The sequence below is a fragment of the Diadema setosum genome, chromosome 13 (assembly GCF_964275005.1).
Source record: "Diadema setosum chromosome 13, eeDiaSeto1, whole genome shotgun sequence".
Lineage (NCBI taxonomy): Eukaryota > Metazoa > Echinodermata > Echinoidea > Diadematoida > Diadematidae > Diadema > Diadema setosum.
Window position 1 is genome coordinate 18033280 of NC_092697.1, and position 16682 is coordinate 18049961.

A 16682-nucleotide genomic window follows, 5' to 3' on the forward strand; every position below is an offset into this window, starting at 1 on the left:
GTAGTTAATTTTTCTTCATTTGTCTGTGACTTTGGTGTGCTTTTGGACAGTCAACCTCAACATGAACAGTCACATAAACAACATTTGCTGTCGCGGATCCTTCGCTTTGAGCAAAATAGGGAAAATTCGTAGTTATCTCAGTAAATCCACAACTGAAATAGTGGTTCACGCCCTTGTCTCATCAATCTTGGACTGTTGCAACAGTCTCCTCATTGGTCTGCCGGACAAACAGGTCTCCAAACTTCAAAGAATTCAAAATTCCGCTGCCCGCCTTGTTACACTTGCCAAGAAACGTGAACACATAACCCCAATCCTTCAAAAGCTGCACTGGCTTCCTATAATGTATCGCATCCAATACAAGATTCTCCTCATCACTTTCAAAGCACTACATGGAACAGCCCCGCACTACATTACAGAACTCATAACCCCATACAAGCCTTCTAGATGTCTCCGATCCTCTGCTCGAAACTTACTTGTCGTACTCACCATGCGAACAAAGTCTTATGGGGAAAGGGTTTTTTTCTTTTGTCGCACCCACTTTATGGAATTCTCTGCCAGACCCACTGAGAAGTCAGATGCCAACAGACAATTTCAAGCAAAAACTCAAAACTTATCTATACAAAGTAGCCTATGATTGTTAAATTTGAAGTCATTAATGCAGTTGTCTCAGTAGTACTGGCAACTCTAATATATTGTGCTTAGTAATTTGTAATTTCTGTTATATTTTGTATTATGGTATGATTTGTTTGTTTGTTTGTTTGTAAAGCGCATTGAAATTCTTTTCGAGTTTGAAATGCGCTATATAAGAATTTGTTATTATTATTATTATTATTATTATTATTATTACTACTACTATTACTATTACTATTATTATTATTATTATTATTATTATTATTGTTTTAATAACAGATATATTGACCGCAAAAAAAAATATATATCAAGATCACGTTAAACAATGAGGATATATTATACAGCATGTCTCAAGTTAAACAATACTAGGAGCTAATATTGATGAATAATTATCATGGAATAAGTACATCATTGGCCCCATCTGCAATACAATAGTGCTGGTGTGTTGAATAAGTTAAGACATTTCCTAAAAATAAACTAGAGCACTCGCAATCGAGCACATGTATCCCCCGAACCCGTCTCCCATACCCCATCTGGATTACTTTTTCGGCCAGAATGTTGTATAATATGGCAACTGTCGCAGGATACAATAAAATCCGACGAGAAATGAGGCTGGCGTCGCACACACAAGCAGACCCTGTTAAATTTTCCTTTTCATGTATAAAGACGGAACAAGCGAAGGCGCCACCACCAAAAACAATATAGGCATCTTCATTTCACTATAATGCACCTTTTTGCCAAATTTGAAGAAAATCTGATAAGAAATGTGGCTGATCGAGCACACACAAGAAATGTGTATTGGCATCCAAGTCGGAACACTGAGGGCGCCGTCACCACAACCTGTTGTGTCCTTCATGTGGAATGACCACCCATACACCTTCTCAGCAAGTCTGAATAAAATCCATTGAGTAACAATAAAGTTATTGCATAAATAAGCACTTTTGCAAATTTTGACATGATCAGGGTGACCTTTGACCCTGTAAAAGGTGGAACGGTGAGGGCAGCATTATCAGTAGGTATAGGTGTATAGATTAGACTATGATACATTTACATACCAAATTTGAAAAAAAAAAAATGGTCAAGAAACAAGGCCAGCGTCGCACACACAAGCAGACCCTTTTAAATCTACCTTTTCATGTATAAAGACGGGACAAGCGAGGGCGCCATCACAAAAACAATAGGCTTCTTCGTCTTACCATAATACACCTTCATGCCAAATAAGGGAGTTCATGGTTAGCGCATGTCTCATTTGACCCCTACACCACAGACTTTCAAATATCATGGAAAGGACCTGTGACAGAGCATTTTTTGTTGAAGCATGCCACCTTTGTAATCAATGTCAATGAAATGCGTGTGCAGCTTTTGTTAAACATTATTGATAAATCACATTCACCTGTGCGTTCTAACAAGGTGAAACACACAACTTAACATTCCAAATCCTCATTTGCCCGAGGATTCTTTTCGTTTGAAAGTCAATGGCAAATACACAAACATTCTCATTTGACCTTTATTTTGCACATGCGCAAATCGCAACCGTGAACTCCCTTATTTGAAGATGATCGAAGAAGAACTGCAGCCAGTAGAGCGCTCACAAGAAAATCTCTGCGGCGGACGCGGACGCGGCGGACGCGGACGCGGCGCAACGAGACCAAATCCATAGTATCCTCCGAACTCTGTTCGGGGGATACAAAGATACTGACTGGGCTCTCTTCGCCTTACGGCGAGAGGGCATTTATAAAAGGCTACCTTCCTGTTGAGCCCTGACACTTTTATCATTCTCTTTTCATTTTGTTGGTTTTTTTTTTCACTGACCTGTATAGGGTTGTATGGTTGACCAATAGCCAATGTGTGTGTGTGTTGTGTGTGTGTGTGTGTGTGTGTGTGTGTGTGTGTGTGTGTGTGTGTGTGTGTGTATTTATTTGTAAAGCCTTCATTATGACTGGCATTATGACATGTGTTGTTTTATGGAAGTGTTACATAAAAGAACTTGAACTTGATAATGAATTTGAACTTCAATATTGCAGTACTAAAACATTTACCAGTACACAATTCCGTCATGTGTTAGTAGCCTATATATCGACTACAGGTATGCCCCTGTTAACACTCATATCGAAGGGAAGGGAGATGAGATTCTCTCTCTGCCTCTCTCTCTCTCTCTCTCTCACTCTCTCTCAGTCTATATAATTGCAGAACTGATTCGGTTGTATTTCACCTTGCTAAAATTCTTGATAGATAAGTTCAAACGTAATTCAAATATCCTTTTTTCTGCTTTTTATGAAGGATATTAATGAAAGTATTAATTTAGGTACTTGCTATTTATTCAATGATGACATTGTAATTTACATTAGTGGGAAAATTCAAAATTATGTTGAATTGCAGCTTCAAATCTGTATCAATTAATTAGATAATTGGTGTACAGATAATAGACTAAAAGTCAATGATGATTAGAATTAATGTATTGGTTATATTGTAATGTGCTATAATCATAAGCATATCACAGGATTTAAATGCGAGTCTCAGTGGCACTACACTGTTAATAAGTAAATTGCGTTAGGTATTAAGGAGTCAGTACACATGTATATTGTCATTTGACGTGTGATGATCATGTAAAACGTGTAAATATTTAAGTAATTAATGTTTTGTGGGCTCTTTTTGGCGACTATAAACTAGCACTCTTTATGCCTGTTTGCTTAACATTCAGTGGCACTAGACTTCAGTAGGTCAATTGTGTTATGTATTTAGGAGTCAATGTACATTGTTGTTGGACTTGTGATAATCGTGTAGTTGTTAAAAACAGGTGTTAAAGTTTAGCTTATTAAATGTTTTCCTTGCAACAACTGAATTATGCTCTTGATACCTGTTTGCTTCACGTCTTAAAGTCTACTTTTCAACCATGCTTTGATTATGCATGTTCAGATTGGGAAACTACTCAGTACAAAACGGTACTTAGTAGTGTATGCCCAAAATGACAGAACCATACCCTACAGCACGTGATGACCAGAAAATAATAGGCACACATGAAACAATCGACAGAGCTCATCAGGTTTATGCATCGCAGACTTACAATGAGAGAAGAAACATTCTGTTTCAGTGAGGCAAACACATGTTTTTATTTCATTTTGTAAATTTGTCTTACACTCACACACTTTGGAGTTATTGATAAGATTATTTGTTATTAAAAGATGGCTCACTCTCCCATACAGATTTGCAGATTACATTGCCGTCAGTTATAAAATACACTGTAAATCTGGGAAGTCTGTATGACCTTTACCACATCTTTGTTGTTTGAAATATTCCAAGCCTCATTCATTTATTATAAGAATTTATTTATTTGATCTAATTTCCGTTCAGTTTTCCGATACTCACAGAGTATTTGTACAAAATATCACCCTTGCTTGCTTGAACTACAATCAATCTACTAGTATTGGTTGAAAATACCAGAGTTATCTACATCGGGTTTGCCATGAGAATAACAAACATGCTTGGAACATGGCTTTTAACTTCGTCCAAAAGGGTTGAGTCTTCAGATTACAAGGTGTACTTTGTTGAGTTTCTACATCATGCTCATGAATGAATTTCCCCCTCACTCTGACAAATCTACAGTGTATTATTATTGGTACACAAAACCATAAGCTATACATGAGTAATATTACCCATTGTATCTCTCTGGATCACTCAGGACCAAATTTGTGCAGATGTCATCTGCACAGTATCCAGAGATGAAGAATATATATTGCCTCTCTTGCCATGTACAAATTTTACAATCTCAGACTATCATTAGTATTGTTTTACGGAATAGCCAAGGCACAACCAAAAGAATGTCCTCCAGTCGATCTGTGTATTCGTAGACACTCTATACACTCTTTACATGAACAACTATAACATAATATATGTCTGCTATTTCAGGATACACAAACTTGCCTATCAGAATTGTGCAAAATATACATAAAATGCAAGCAGCACTTTTAATTTCTGCACACACCATAAATTGAAACAAAAATTGATAATCAAGGAAGGCAATTCAGTCACAACAAAAAGTAACCTGCTCCTCAACATATATATATATAGAATGAGACAAGAAACACTTCCACACTTTAATACAGGTTGATTGTACATTTCACTCTATAAAGTTTGTCTTGTTGCAGAAAATACATGTCTGCATTACAGTAGTTAAAGCTATCCATGTTTGAGTGGCGTTGTTATTATTACAGTTGTGACAATTTTCGAACAATAGTTTAGATTTACAATAATTATGCACCCGACCCTGGACCACAATTGTGCAATGCAATGAAATGAACCAATATATATCTCGACTTTCAATGTCTGTTGGGGTGGGGATCAAGGTAAGATATCATGTCTATGAATATCCATTCTTTCACAGACCCTGAACTCCTCGTGCAAAGTGTGTCATACTACATTCAACATCAAAAGAGAACATAAATTTCATTCAGACTTGCTCTAAGAAAATCAAAATTTGCTGTGTTAACATGCTCTCTTGTGCTAAATCAAGTCCTGTCAACTTCAAAAACAGGAAGTCACATTTTTTTTAATCTTTTTTTTTTTTGGTTAATGTATCCTATCCATTTGAAAACTCTCCTGATGATTTGCAACCATTTTTACTTCCTTCCACAAACCCAACAAGGATCATTAAATGAACAGCTGGAATGAAAAGGCAGACACAGAAAGACACTTTGATACAAAGCCACTACTCTAGAAAGACGACATTACTTAATGACACGCTGATGAGACAATGGGGATTTCGAACATAAATGCAGAATCAGTGCTAAATGAAACAATTCTTAGAAACACGAATAGGGAAATTACTAGAGTAGCAACATCAATTTAATTCTTGCCTCTGAAGGAAGCCACAAGAAATGGCAAAGAAAACTGAAACACTCCCCCGGATGTACAATGTATATAAAAAGCATGACAAATGAGTTACAGAATACAGTGAAAGGCTGCACATTAGAAAAGAGGATGAGGAGTACTTGTTCATGAAGTACACAGATATCACACAGCATCAATACTACTTGATATGGCAAGTAATTGACTACAGGTATTGCGGAAAAGCAGTAGACTACAGTGCCATCAATTCAGGAAAGGCCATAAAACAACAAGAGGTAAATATCTAGAATTATTGCAAGTCTAAGAATATTCTCATCGGTCACGTTCCATGCATACTCTTAACCTTCAACCAAATGCAGTGAACGTTTAAAGAAGAAAAAAAAAATAATGACCCACTTACTGACCATTCAGGAAGTTCATTTCAATGCCCACTATATTTCTTTTTTCCACCAAATTTTTGTCAGCATGTGACTCATTGTCTGAATGTGCCTAGTTATACTTTGCAGGGTTTCTACAATACTTTGACAAAATTATGCCATTTCATTAGTCTGTATATGGACTGAATACCTTTATCCATTTGAATGTGGGGCCTGACATTGTCAATATTTGCTCAAAATATCAAACTTCTTATGAAATCACAAGCAAACACATACACACAAAAAATGAATGTATGGATTATGTTTCCTTCTGCTTTTGTGAAAATTGTGATCAAAACAAGAGTACACAGGGCAGACAGACAGACACTCTTTTAACCAGTGAATAAGATATATGTAGTAGCTTGTAGCTAGTGGCAATAAACATAGAACATTTTTCTCTGTTGTCTTTGTTTCAGTGGGGGGAGGGGCTGTAGGGCAAGTAATGCTGGCTATATTTGAAAGCAATGATAACAGTGGAGTGACAGAAGTTTCCAGAGTTATTTCTTTTAATGCTTGGACTAATTTTGTACTACTGCTATCAATCAGTTGAACAAATACGAAGATTTGGATGATGTTAAAACTATGTTCGTAAGTATCAAATACCGCAAATATGCTACATTATACATTCTATGCATTTTTTTTTTCCTTTACAGGTTATGAAAATATCTTGATTTGATCAATGTCTGGATTTCTTCTAAATCACGCTTTAGTAGCATGGAATGTCATACTTTTATCACTTGGCACTACAGGCTCTGACAGAATTCCTCAGCTCAGTAACATTGCACAAGGGCATGGAAATTAATGTCATCTAGTACAGGGGGATATTTGTGATGAATCAAAGACCCATTTCTGTACATCAGGCAGTTGTGCAGGGCAGTCACCATCAAGGAAAGATAAACAGGTGAAGTGGTTAAACACAACCAACACTTCATCAATATGCTACTACCTGGATAGGTCCAGTGTAGTTTTTTTTTAATGCAAAGGCACAGATTACACATCAACAACATCCTTACACTCACGATTGAATCTTCTCATGTTAGTACACGTACACCACTGGCAAGACAGGTTTTACATTTAGTTAGTTTCTGAAAGAGAGCTGAAAAAATATTGATACATTTGTATTTCATTCAGTATCCGTGTGGAGCTTGCCCCATGGTGTCAGGCTGTACAAAAATATTTGGGTTCAAAAAAGTAGACAACCAGTCACAATACCCCATTCAAGGTTTATGGTAAACCTTTGCTTTCATTATTCTCCCTATTTTCACATAATATTGTGTCAGTCTTGACTCACACAGCAGATCAGAACAGTCACAACAGGCTTTCAAGGTCTATTATATTTGTTAGATTGCTATTATCACATTATACATGATGGCCTTTTGGCCAAAACAACAAATCTCTCATAAAACATGTATTTAAACTTTTTTTAGCACTGTTTAGAAACGACATGCTATCAGTGTATTTTGACTGAGAGAATCGATAAGAGTGTCGCCTAGCAACAAGCAGTTTTTAAGTGTGCCTCCTGTTTCCACTGATAAAAGTCATTAGCAAAATATATCTTGAATAAATACTGTGACAGTCATAAATTACAAATACTACTGTGTTCATTGTAAAATCACAAAAGTCTATTATGGTTTAACATTTCCCAATAATTTTCATATATTTCCTTTGCAAAATGAGTCATCACATAAGTTTGTCTATCTTGTTTAAGTAGATTACGACAATAAAATCTGTATAACTATTCATCCACATTCAGTTTTCAAATTTATGTATTTGCAGATCATATGTCAGGAATTGTACAACAAAGTGGGTAATTTACTCTCCCATCCATTACCCCTAATTCTAAAATTATGTAAATCCACCAAATTTGTCTTTTTCCTCTGTTTATGTATGCTTGTGTGTGTGATAGTGTCTTACACAATCAATATATTTTACAATGAAAATAGAAAACTTGCATTTGTCAATGTTCATGTCACAGCACACACTTGTGAAGTGGTGTCTACATCAATAGCTTTTTCATTTTATTACCAATATGTACAATCCATATCATTAAGGCACCACTGAATTATAAACTCTCTATGTATTGATGGTCAAAGGAAAGGCATAAACACATTTACACACACCCAAATAATCATGCAACATACAAGTAATTCACATAAGATCTACGTAAGGCCTGCTTTCAACATTCCCCTTGTTCTCTGACATTTCCACTTTAAAAGCAGGAATAGATAGACAAAGCTGTTGTCCCCTTTAAATAACAATAAGGTGGAACTTTGTAGCAGGAACACTGTCTTGTCTTAAAGGGGATGGCTAGTAAACTGATCAGTGGGAATGCTTGGGGATGATTGTTCCAATCCTTGTGGGATTCATTTAAGAGTACATTATATATCTATTGTTGTGTGAAAATTATTTACTTCAGAACGGTCTCATATTCAAGTAATGTGCAGTTTAATGCCCCTGTCACTTAGGCATGCTAACCTGGAAACATTAAACTGCACATTACTTGAATATGAGACCATTCTTAAGCAAATAATTTTCACACAACAATAGATATACAATGTACTCTTAAATGATCAGAATCCCACAAGGATTGGAACAATCATCCCCCAGCATTCCCACTGATTCCCACTGATCAGTTACTAGCCATCCCCTTTAATTCCACAGAGTAGACCTGTTTACAATTCTTCTCATCATTCCCACCCAAGTACAGGTGTATTGCTAAAAATGTCCATCGAAAAGTATTCTCTGGGTGAATAACTCCTATCACGTTTTATTCTATGCTATTCTCACTTGTTCTGTTAAACTATACCAGCTGCTGCTAGGTTAGGAAAGCCTTTTGTCGACCTCAGACAAGAGTTGGAGATGTTGTGGACAAAAATTCTGCGAAGAAAGATTGCATTAAAGTTGCTCCACTTTCAATCAGGCCTGCAGCTCCTGCTTTATGAAGGAAAAAGATGGAGTAAGATGGAAGAACAGAACTTCTTGCACCATTCTAAGCACCTTGCATTCTGCTTTACAAATGCATCTTGTAATGAAGACACCACTGAAGAATTCTGTCTTATAAGTTTCTTTAACAAACTTGTGCTATTAGTAATACCCAAAGTTGAGAATCTCCTCCTGACATTTGGTACAGGTATAACAAAAACATATCTTAATCCACAAATTTGTTAGGCAAAGGCTAGTTTGAATCGCACATCAGAATTTCAATTAAAGAGAATTTAAGTTAACATCCTCAGAGTAAAAATTTACGTTGCTGTGCCATTGAAATAATACCAGAAAATAACGAATATAAAGAAACTGTCACAGTACATTAAGTCCTCATTCATATACAATACATATCTTCACCCACATGACAGCAAAGGCATAAGACATTATCAGTACAGTCTTCATCCTAATGCTCACATCAATTTAATTTCTTCATAGTTCTTTACAGCTAGTTATAAGGCTAGTAAAACAATGAAAAGTGTTTAAGTAAGAGTCTCAGCAAAGTTTTGAATTTCAATATATCTACATGCATTAGCTATTCAAGGATCACCTCAGACTCATTCTCACATCCCACAAGTCACTGCTTGAATGTTCAGTACCATACCCACACCAGCAAACACGCCAACACTACAATTACCATCAATTGCACTTAGTAAAGGTTACCCACTTGTAGATACTACAAGCTGCGAAATGAAGGCTTTTTTTTTTTTTTTGAGGACGACAGATGATCTCTCTCACTGGGCTAGTCGCTTGGAGGAACTGACATTCGTCTCAGATCCATCACACATCAAGTAGCTACTACAAGTGTCTCCAAGAAATACAGTAAATCTTGCTAAAAGAGAGCTAGCAGGGGGACCAAACTGTGGTAAGACTGGTTCATCTCACCCCACCTCGCTCTTTGCTCGAGTGTGACTGGAGGAGATATTTGCCCTGAATCTGTTATTTCCGTCACAAGGCAGTCATACCTCAGGGCAAAATATTGCTCTAAGTATCTTCAGAGACACTCATTCAAAATTCCATTTCTTTTCTTCTGTCATTATGTTTTTTAAAGGCATCAATTCGGCACACCTACTCTCATCACTCAGCTATAATTCACCTTTAAATAATTACGGCAGGTCAAGCAAGGAAAGGACAAGAGGGCAGACATTGTATCACACTGTGTCAGATTGGTGACATACTATTCTTCTCTTCCTCCTCTAACCCTACAGAACTTCAACCATCTGCCAAAGTCATTGCCATGGCACAAAAATTTGGGGCGCTATGGCATTTGCTGTCAACCAGCCATTCAGAGTCCTGTTTTTTGATGGTAGTACATTCCCTTTTATCTCTCTCAGTGATGGCACTTGGTTGTCTGTAGATTCATGAAAACATGACCGTGTCCCCTGAAAAACATGTGGCCATATCACACAAAACACACTTTTGGCAGCTGTAAAAGATGGCAAATATTATCTTATCTCCTTGCTCAGCCTTCATCTTCCTCTATGTTGCCACCAATAAGTTTTTGTCACCTCTCCATGAATGATATCCGTTCTACTCCAACTTTGCCTTTTTCCTATTTTCCTCACAAAGTCACTAACTCCGGCAGTGAGAATCCTCATTTCTTGTGGCTGCTCTTGTCCGTTCTGCGCTGCCTCTGAGCCATCGTCTTCCTCAGGTTGTGCTTGTGCTCCTCCGTCCGGCGGGACTTTGTGCCTATCTTGTTGAGGCTGTCCGTGCTGCCGTTGGTGCTGTGGCCCGACTGGCTGGACAGAGGTCGCCCCCCAGCGATGATGGAGGAGGCCTTGGAGGAGCGAGGGGTGGACACGCCAGAGTGGCAGGACAGCTCAGAGTCGGACAGAATGCTCTGGCTGCCAATAGAATGAATGCTCTCTCTGGATCTGTGGTGGATGAAGAGGATATGATGAAGTTGACATCAATCAACCACCCCAATACATGTACATTATTTGCCTAGTCTACAAGACAACAGATAATACAATTTAAAAACATGAACGTGAACACGCCTTTTATGATAAAACGTCTGGTACATAGGCTTTAGACATATTGAATGTTTGCATTTTGTAGCACAAACCTAGCAATGTAGGTATGGAGATCATTTTGGTTTTGTGTTGTTTGAAGGTTTGCATGGTGAAGTTAATCAGGAAGAAAGATTTGCGGTGACACCATGTGACACATGGTGTCACCGCAAATCTTTCTTCCTCATTTTGGTTTGTTTAGCTAAACAACCCTTGATACTCCAGCTATTTTTAACAAATATGTGGGGGGTTGGGGAGCACATTCATGTACATGTACAATGCTATCAATACAGAAACCAATAAATCAAACCAAATCAAATCAAAATATCCATTGGGTAACTTGAAAGAGACAACCATGATGTGCTACTGCACAAGTAAATTGTACAGACATGTGATTGGTTGGCATATGTATACATTGCACTCACTAAAGTGAAGATAAACCAACAATAAGAATTCCCCAAAACTTCCCCTTTCAATATCCATGTACATGAAGGTCAAGTTTGACTGAAAGTTCACATTAAACCACCCATTCAGGCATAGCAATGCCCCAATCCAATCGGTGAAGAAATCACTGGTACTATTGTCACTGCCCAAATCATAATGCTACTATGAGATATAAGAACACTATTACCATACTTAGCAACTTTAGAAATAATTTTGTTACAGCTTATAAAATTGACAAAGATTAACAAAAAATGATATTCATGACATCATTTGATTTATATCATCAACATTGCCATCACTACTTTTATTATCATGGATAATTATTGGTATTATAATGATATCATTGTCATTATTATTATATCTACGACTTATTTTGACTACTACAGTGTATTTTATCATCAACTAATAACGTAATCATCACCACTGACAGATTATGGTGACCCAAGCTAGGACTCACACATTAAGGTACTGTCCTCCTTCTGGCAGAAGTTTGAGGGCCCGGTAGAGCTCCACTGTGGAAGGGGTATGAGTTCTCCTCTGTGGACCCGCCGGTGTATGGAGGGAAGGGGTTGATGACACGTTGGGAGACAGGCCGGGCGTGAGGGTTGGACCTGTGACAAGAAAACAAAAATTGTTCTCACCATTATACAACACAGGAAAAAGAATCTTGCTTTGCAATTGATCAATTACTCATCACGTGACATCAGTTACAAGAATTGTAAAACTCAGCGGCGGATTCAGGCAGGGCCGCACCGGGCGCACGCCCCCCTTTAATTTTTGTTATAACAAAAGAAATAAAAAGAAAAAAATGGGGGCGTGTGCACCCCCTTTAATTTTGTAAAGGCGCCCCTCCTTTAGGGGATTCTTGAAACCGCCCCTGACACTGCATGCTGTCACTGTCAGCGGTGCGATTTTGTCCAAGCAAAAATGGGTAGGGCACAGCTGGCGTCGCCAATTTACATTGTCTCCCATGTCAAACTCATGTCAAACCCAACGTTTGCAGTATTTGAGTTACACCTCGGGATTACACTTTTTGAAGAGCGATGTACCACTCACCAGTTTATGAATCTCTATAATGCTTTGAATTCTTAACCTGACATAAATTCATTTTAATCTACATTAAAACAAATTCATCTGAAACACTACTGTCTTAATTTCTTCCATAGTGTTGAGAACTTACTTGTAGCCTTGTTAATGGACCTTGGTGGACGTAGTAATGGTGCATGATGGGAAGACATGGGTGTCAGCATCAGCTGTTCCTGGAGATATGATGCCCTCTCCTCCTCAAACTTCTTACGCTGGGAAGAATATCAAGAACACACAAAAAGATTACAGGTTAAAGATGGTTTCTGGACTGACACACACTGATTCTGTATCAAAACTTTCATTAAAATATTACGGACAATTTTTCTTTTAATCTATTCCAAACAGATTGGAAGCAAGCACACCTTTCTTGAGCAAACATACAGCCACACTTTCTAATGTAAAAACATGATTACAAATGCTTTCTGGAAGGAACATTGTGCTAAAGAATTAAAGAATGTCTTAATCACACCATAAACAAAAAGGTTATGATGCAAATGCCAATCATGGTTTTGGCAAAAACAGCCAGGGGATTAGTGGCTTGGAAGGGACATATTATTTACGCAGTAAGCCTGTCACATTTTGTGTGATGGCTGGTTTATACAATGTGAAAGAAATATGAACACACAATGCATTTGCTATTTTAAAGGTCCAGTATACCTTTGGGAGCAGTGATTTCAAAAATGTTCAAGATATCACATTTAATGCATATGTGTAGGTCTGTTGTATCAAAAAACATCCTACCATATGAAATATTTGCCATAAAACCTAAAATATAAGGAGATATCAGGATTTTTCTCAATAAACCGTAACTGTATACGGTTTAGTCTGGAAACATTTTTATTATAACTATTGTTCACATTTTGTGTATTTAACAACACTTAACATCCATTATACGGATTCAAATTTTGACAGTGGTTGTTTCTATCCCTAACTCACATTTTAGAACTATTTTAAAGCACTAATGCTTTCATCTGCAAATGGTAAATTATGCCTTTAACAATTTATAACCACAAATCATTTTTGTGTGTTTGTGTATGTGTGTATGCTGTGAAAAGCATAGTTTATGACATACACTGTACATGTATTGTGTATTCACAGAAAATTAGATTTTAGTCTGTGCAGGACTATCGCGCAGAACCCTATGGTGTTACTAAGTTCAATTAAGCTTCAAAAGATACAATCATGTACTTAAAAAAAAATGGAAATCGCAAATATAAGCAAGCATGGACACAAAATGTATTTCATGCAGTCATGACTGATATCTAAAAAATGCAAACCATGCTATGAAAATGCAATTTGAATCCAAAAATGATTTGTAAAAAAAACATGGCATAAGATAGACTGCATAACCTGTAACAAATTTCCTGATATATGACTATACATTTTCAGCATGCTACATAACTTTTACGTCGTTGCCTTCTTCAAACTTCATATTGAAGCTATGTTCACAAAAATAGAGATGAAGCAATCAGATGAAGCAATAAAGATAACCGAAAAAGTTATGACATGAGAGTTCTGTGGGCTGCGGTTTTTACAACATTTGAATACAATCCAAGACGGAGGTGGTGTGCACATAAATTGAAGATAAATACAGGAAGAGCAGTGAGTGTAAATGAAAGGTGCATATCATTGTATAAAAGCGTAGGTGGAATACTTAAGCGTCCTCTTCGTTATAACAAACACAGTAGTACAAATTCCGTATACATCGGAGTAAAATTCAGGGCCCAAAATTGTCATCTAAATATCTTTGTACACTTTATTTGTTCAGATATAAGGAAAGAAAACTGCCGAACCTGTGGACTTGAATATAGTGGGAATCACCAGTACTAGCACTATAATAATAATAACAAAAATAATTGCAAGTGTTTGTTTATATAGTGCATTCCAGACCTGTTAAGAATTTCAATGCACTTTACAGATTAGTGGTAGTAATTGTAGTAATAGCACTAGTAGTAGTAGTAGTAGTAGTAGTAGTAGTAGTAAAGAAGTAGTACAAGTACTACTGTCTTACCATTAAAAACCATTACTACAATGTAAAACTCCCTACGTGACCAGTTTAAATGGGCGTAAGGAATGATATCATCTGGTCTGAAATCACACTCTAATGAATTCCCTGTGAGTGGTCTGCATATACATGTAGCTCTCTTGATATAAAATACACCTAGCGTTTTCACAATTGCAGTCATTTTGTCAGGTGAGAGCTACAGTATGGTACCTACTGTTGAGGTATTAAACACATGAAGAGTGTTTAATAGCTGATGCTGGAATTCACCTACAGGTGTACACTCATGTTGGGTTTAGTTCCATCAGATTCTATTGCCTTTTAGTCTGAAAGGTAGATAAAACAGTCATCTGCACTATTAAATCAATATTAGAACAAGCAGACTTCTTACTGCATTGCTGAGAGTTCATTTGGTACACCCACCAAATAACCAGTTGATGAAGTCAGTCTGAAAGGGTATTATATAATAGTTAGTATTACTTTGTGACAAAATGTTTTTTATAGAAAGAGATCAGAAATGACTGGAGTTACAAAGAACCAAGAGAAATTAAAAAAAAAAAATGAAATTCATCACCAGCTTGTACAGAGTACCATGGAACAATGAGTGCAAAGTACAGAACAGAGAGTAAATGCTGAAGACAGTATACATGCAGTGTAAGAAAAAAGATTTGATTAAATGGGCAAGGAATAGGCCAAGCTGCATCTGTTTGGACCTCGTGGAGTATGATGGAGTTTTTTTGTGGAGTTTACCTCCTCCCCTAATCGAATTGTGGCTTCGGTAAAATTCCTCTGCTCCTTGTCGAAGGCAGCTTTCATGTCGTACAAGATCTTCTGCTCGGAGGCAAGGTTCTCCTTCTCGTCGAGGAGGGTGGAGTCCCTGATAAAGTTCAACAAATTGTTGTCTATGGACGAATCCTGCAGGGCCTGCGGGAGAGAGTGGTGACATGCATGATGCAAAACGTGTCTACTGAGTGCTCATGCCGCTATTCTATGCATCCACAAACACTGCTATACATTCAAACACACTACACGTACATAACACAGTGAATGTAACACCCTGATGCTGAGGGAAGAGTCTGATTACTTAATCAAGCACATTTCCATTCGGTGCAGTTGGTACTGATGTTCCTAACTGGCATAGAGTCTTGGTTGAAGCAATAGTCCAACATTGTACATAACGTATCATTCTCTTTGAGGAATAGTACTTAAGAAAAGACGAAAATTGTCTGTCTGATACAAACATTTAAGACAGTAACTTCACATTTAAGTTCCAATCCTAGTAAGACTCTGCACGAACAAATACTGTGTCATGCATAAATACAAAGTACAGGGCCAGATGGATGAAACACAGCTGAACTATGGACAAAATGAGGCTGACAATGTCTTACATTTTTTTGGTGCAGTCTGGTTTATTAACCCTAACTAGGCCGGGGGGGGGCCTCCAAGGCCCCCCTTCGACGTTCCGCGCGATGTACATGTATCGCTATCACGAAAAGCTATCGCCGCAACGTTTCATGACTTTTTTCTTTCGAGTCTTCCGCATCTTTTGACACCAAATTTGCGATGCCCGCGTGCACAGTTCCAAAGCTACACATAAATATGTAGGTGCACGTCAGACCAAAAATTGCTCAATAACAAGAATTTGTGTACAATTTCAATGCAAAATGTGCTTACAGGGAAATTTCATAAAAGCATGATTATTTTGGGGTTTTACTGATTAAAATCAATTAATAATATATTTTCTTGTTCGGAACAATGTCGCAGACAAATTTCATCAAAAAAAACAATGAAAAACATAAAGTCAAAAATCAAAGAAATACATAAGAAAATCAAAAAACAATAAAATACTTAAGAATTTTTTTCTGATGGCACAATTTTTTCTCTTACATTTGCTAAGGACACTAAAAAGAATATTTCCACAAAAAATGTGCCTGTTTTGAGCTTCATTTAGTGATTTATACCAAATTGTTTGATTTCATGCATCATTACACATAAATTAGCATAATTTAGCATAAATGATAATTTTAAACAAAAAATTAACTTCATGGTACTTTAGATAACGTCATAGGCAATGCGTGTGCCAATTTTCGTCACGATCGCGCGGTCGACGGCCGAGATCTGGAGGGGGGCCTGGAAACCCCCCCCCCCGGCTCTATCATCTACCTAAATACACATGTAGCCCGGCCTAATAGGGTTAAGCTTCAAGTGAACCATGCCTACCAAGAAGCTTATGCACCTACAGTGGTACACATTTATCTAATTGTG

The 16682-nt window shown here is 37.3% G+C and overlaps 1 protein-coding gene across 1 annotated transcript in view; it reads right to left on the reverse strand.

Annotated features, from left to right (window-relative positions):
* Positions 1 to 9126: 9126 nt before the first annotated feature.
* The window catches only part of LOC140237183 (afadin- and alpha-actinin-binding protein A-like), an 87834-nt gene continuing 80278 nt past the window's right edge, over positions 9127 to 16682 (reverse strand). The window contains exons 10-13 of the mRNA XM_072317124.1: positions 15168 to 15341; positions 12510 to 12627; positions 11787 to 11940; positions 9127 to 10750 (exon numbers count right to left, since the gene is read on the reverse strand). Coding sequence (XP_072173225.1) covers positions 10468 to 10750; positions 11787 to 11940; positions 12510 to 12627; positions 15168 to 15341 — 729 coding nt within the window. The 3' untranslated portion in view covers positions 9127 to 10467. The remainder of the gene's footprint in view (positions 10751 to 11786; positions 11941 to 12509; positions 12628 to 15167; positions 15342 to 16682) is intronic.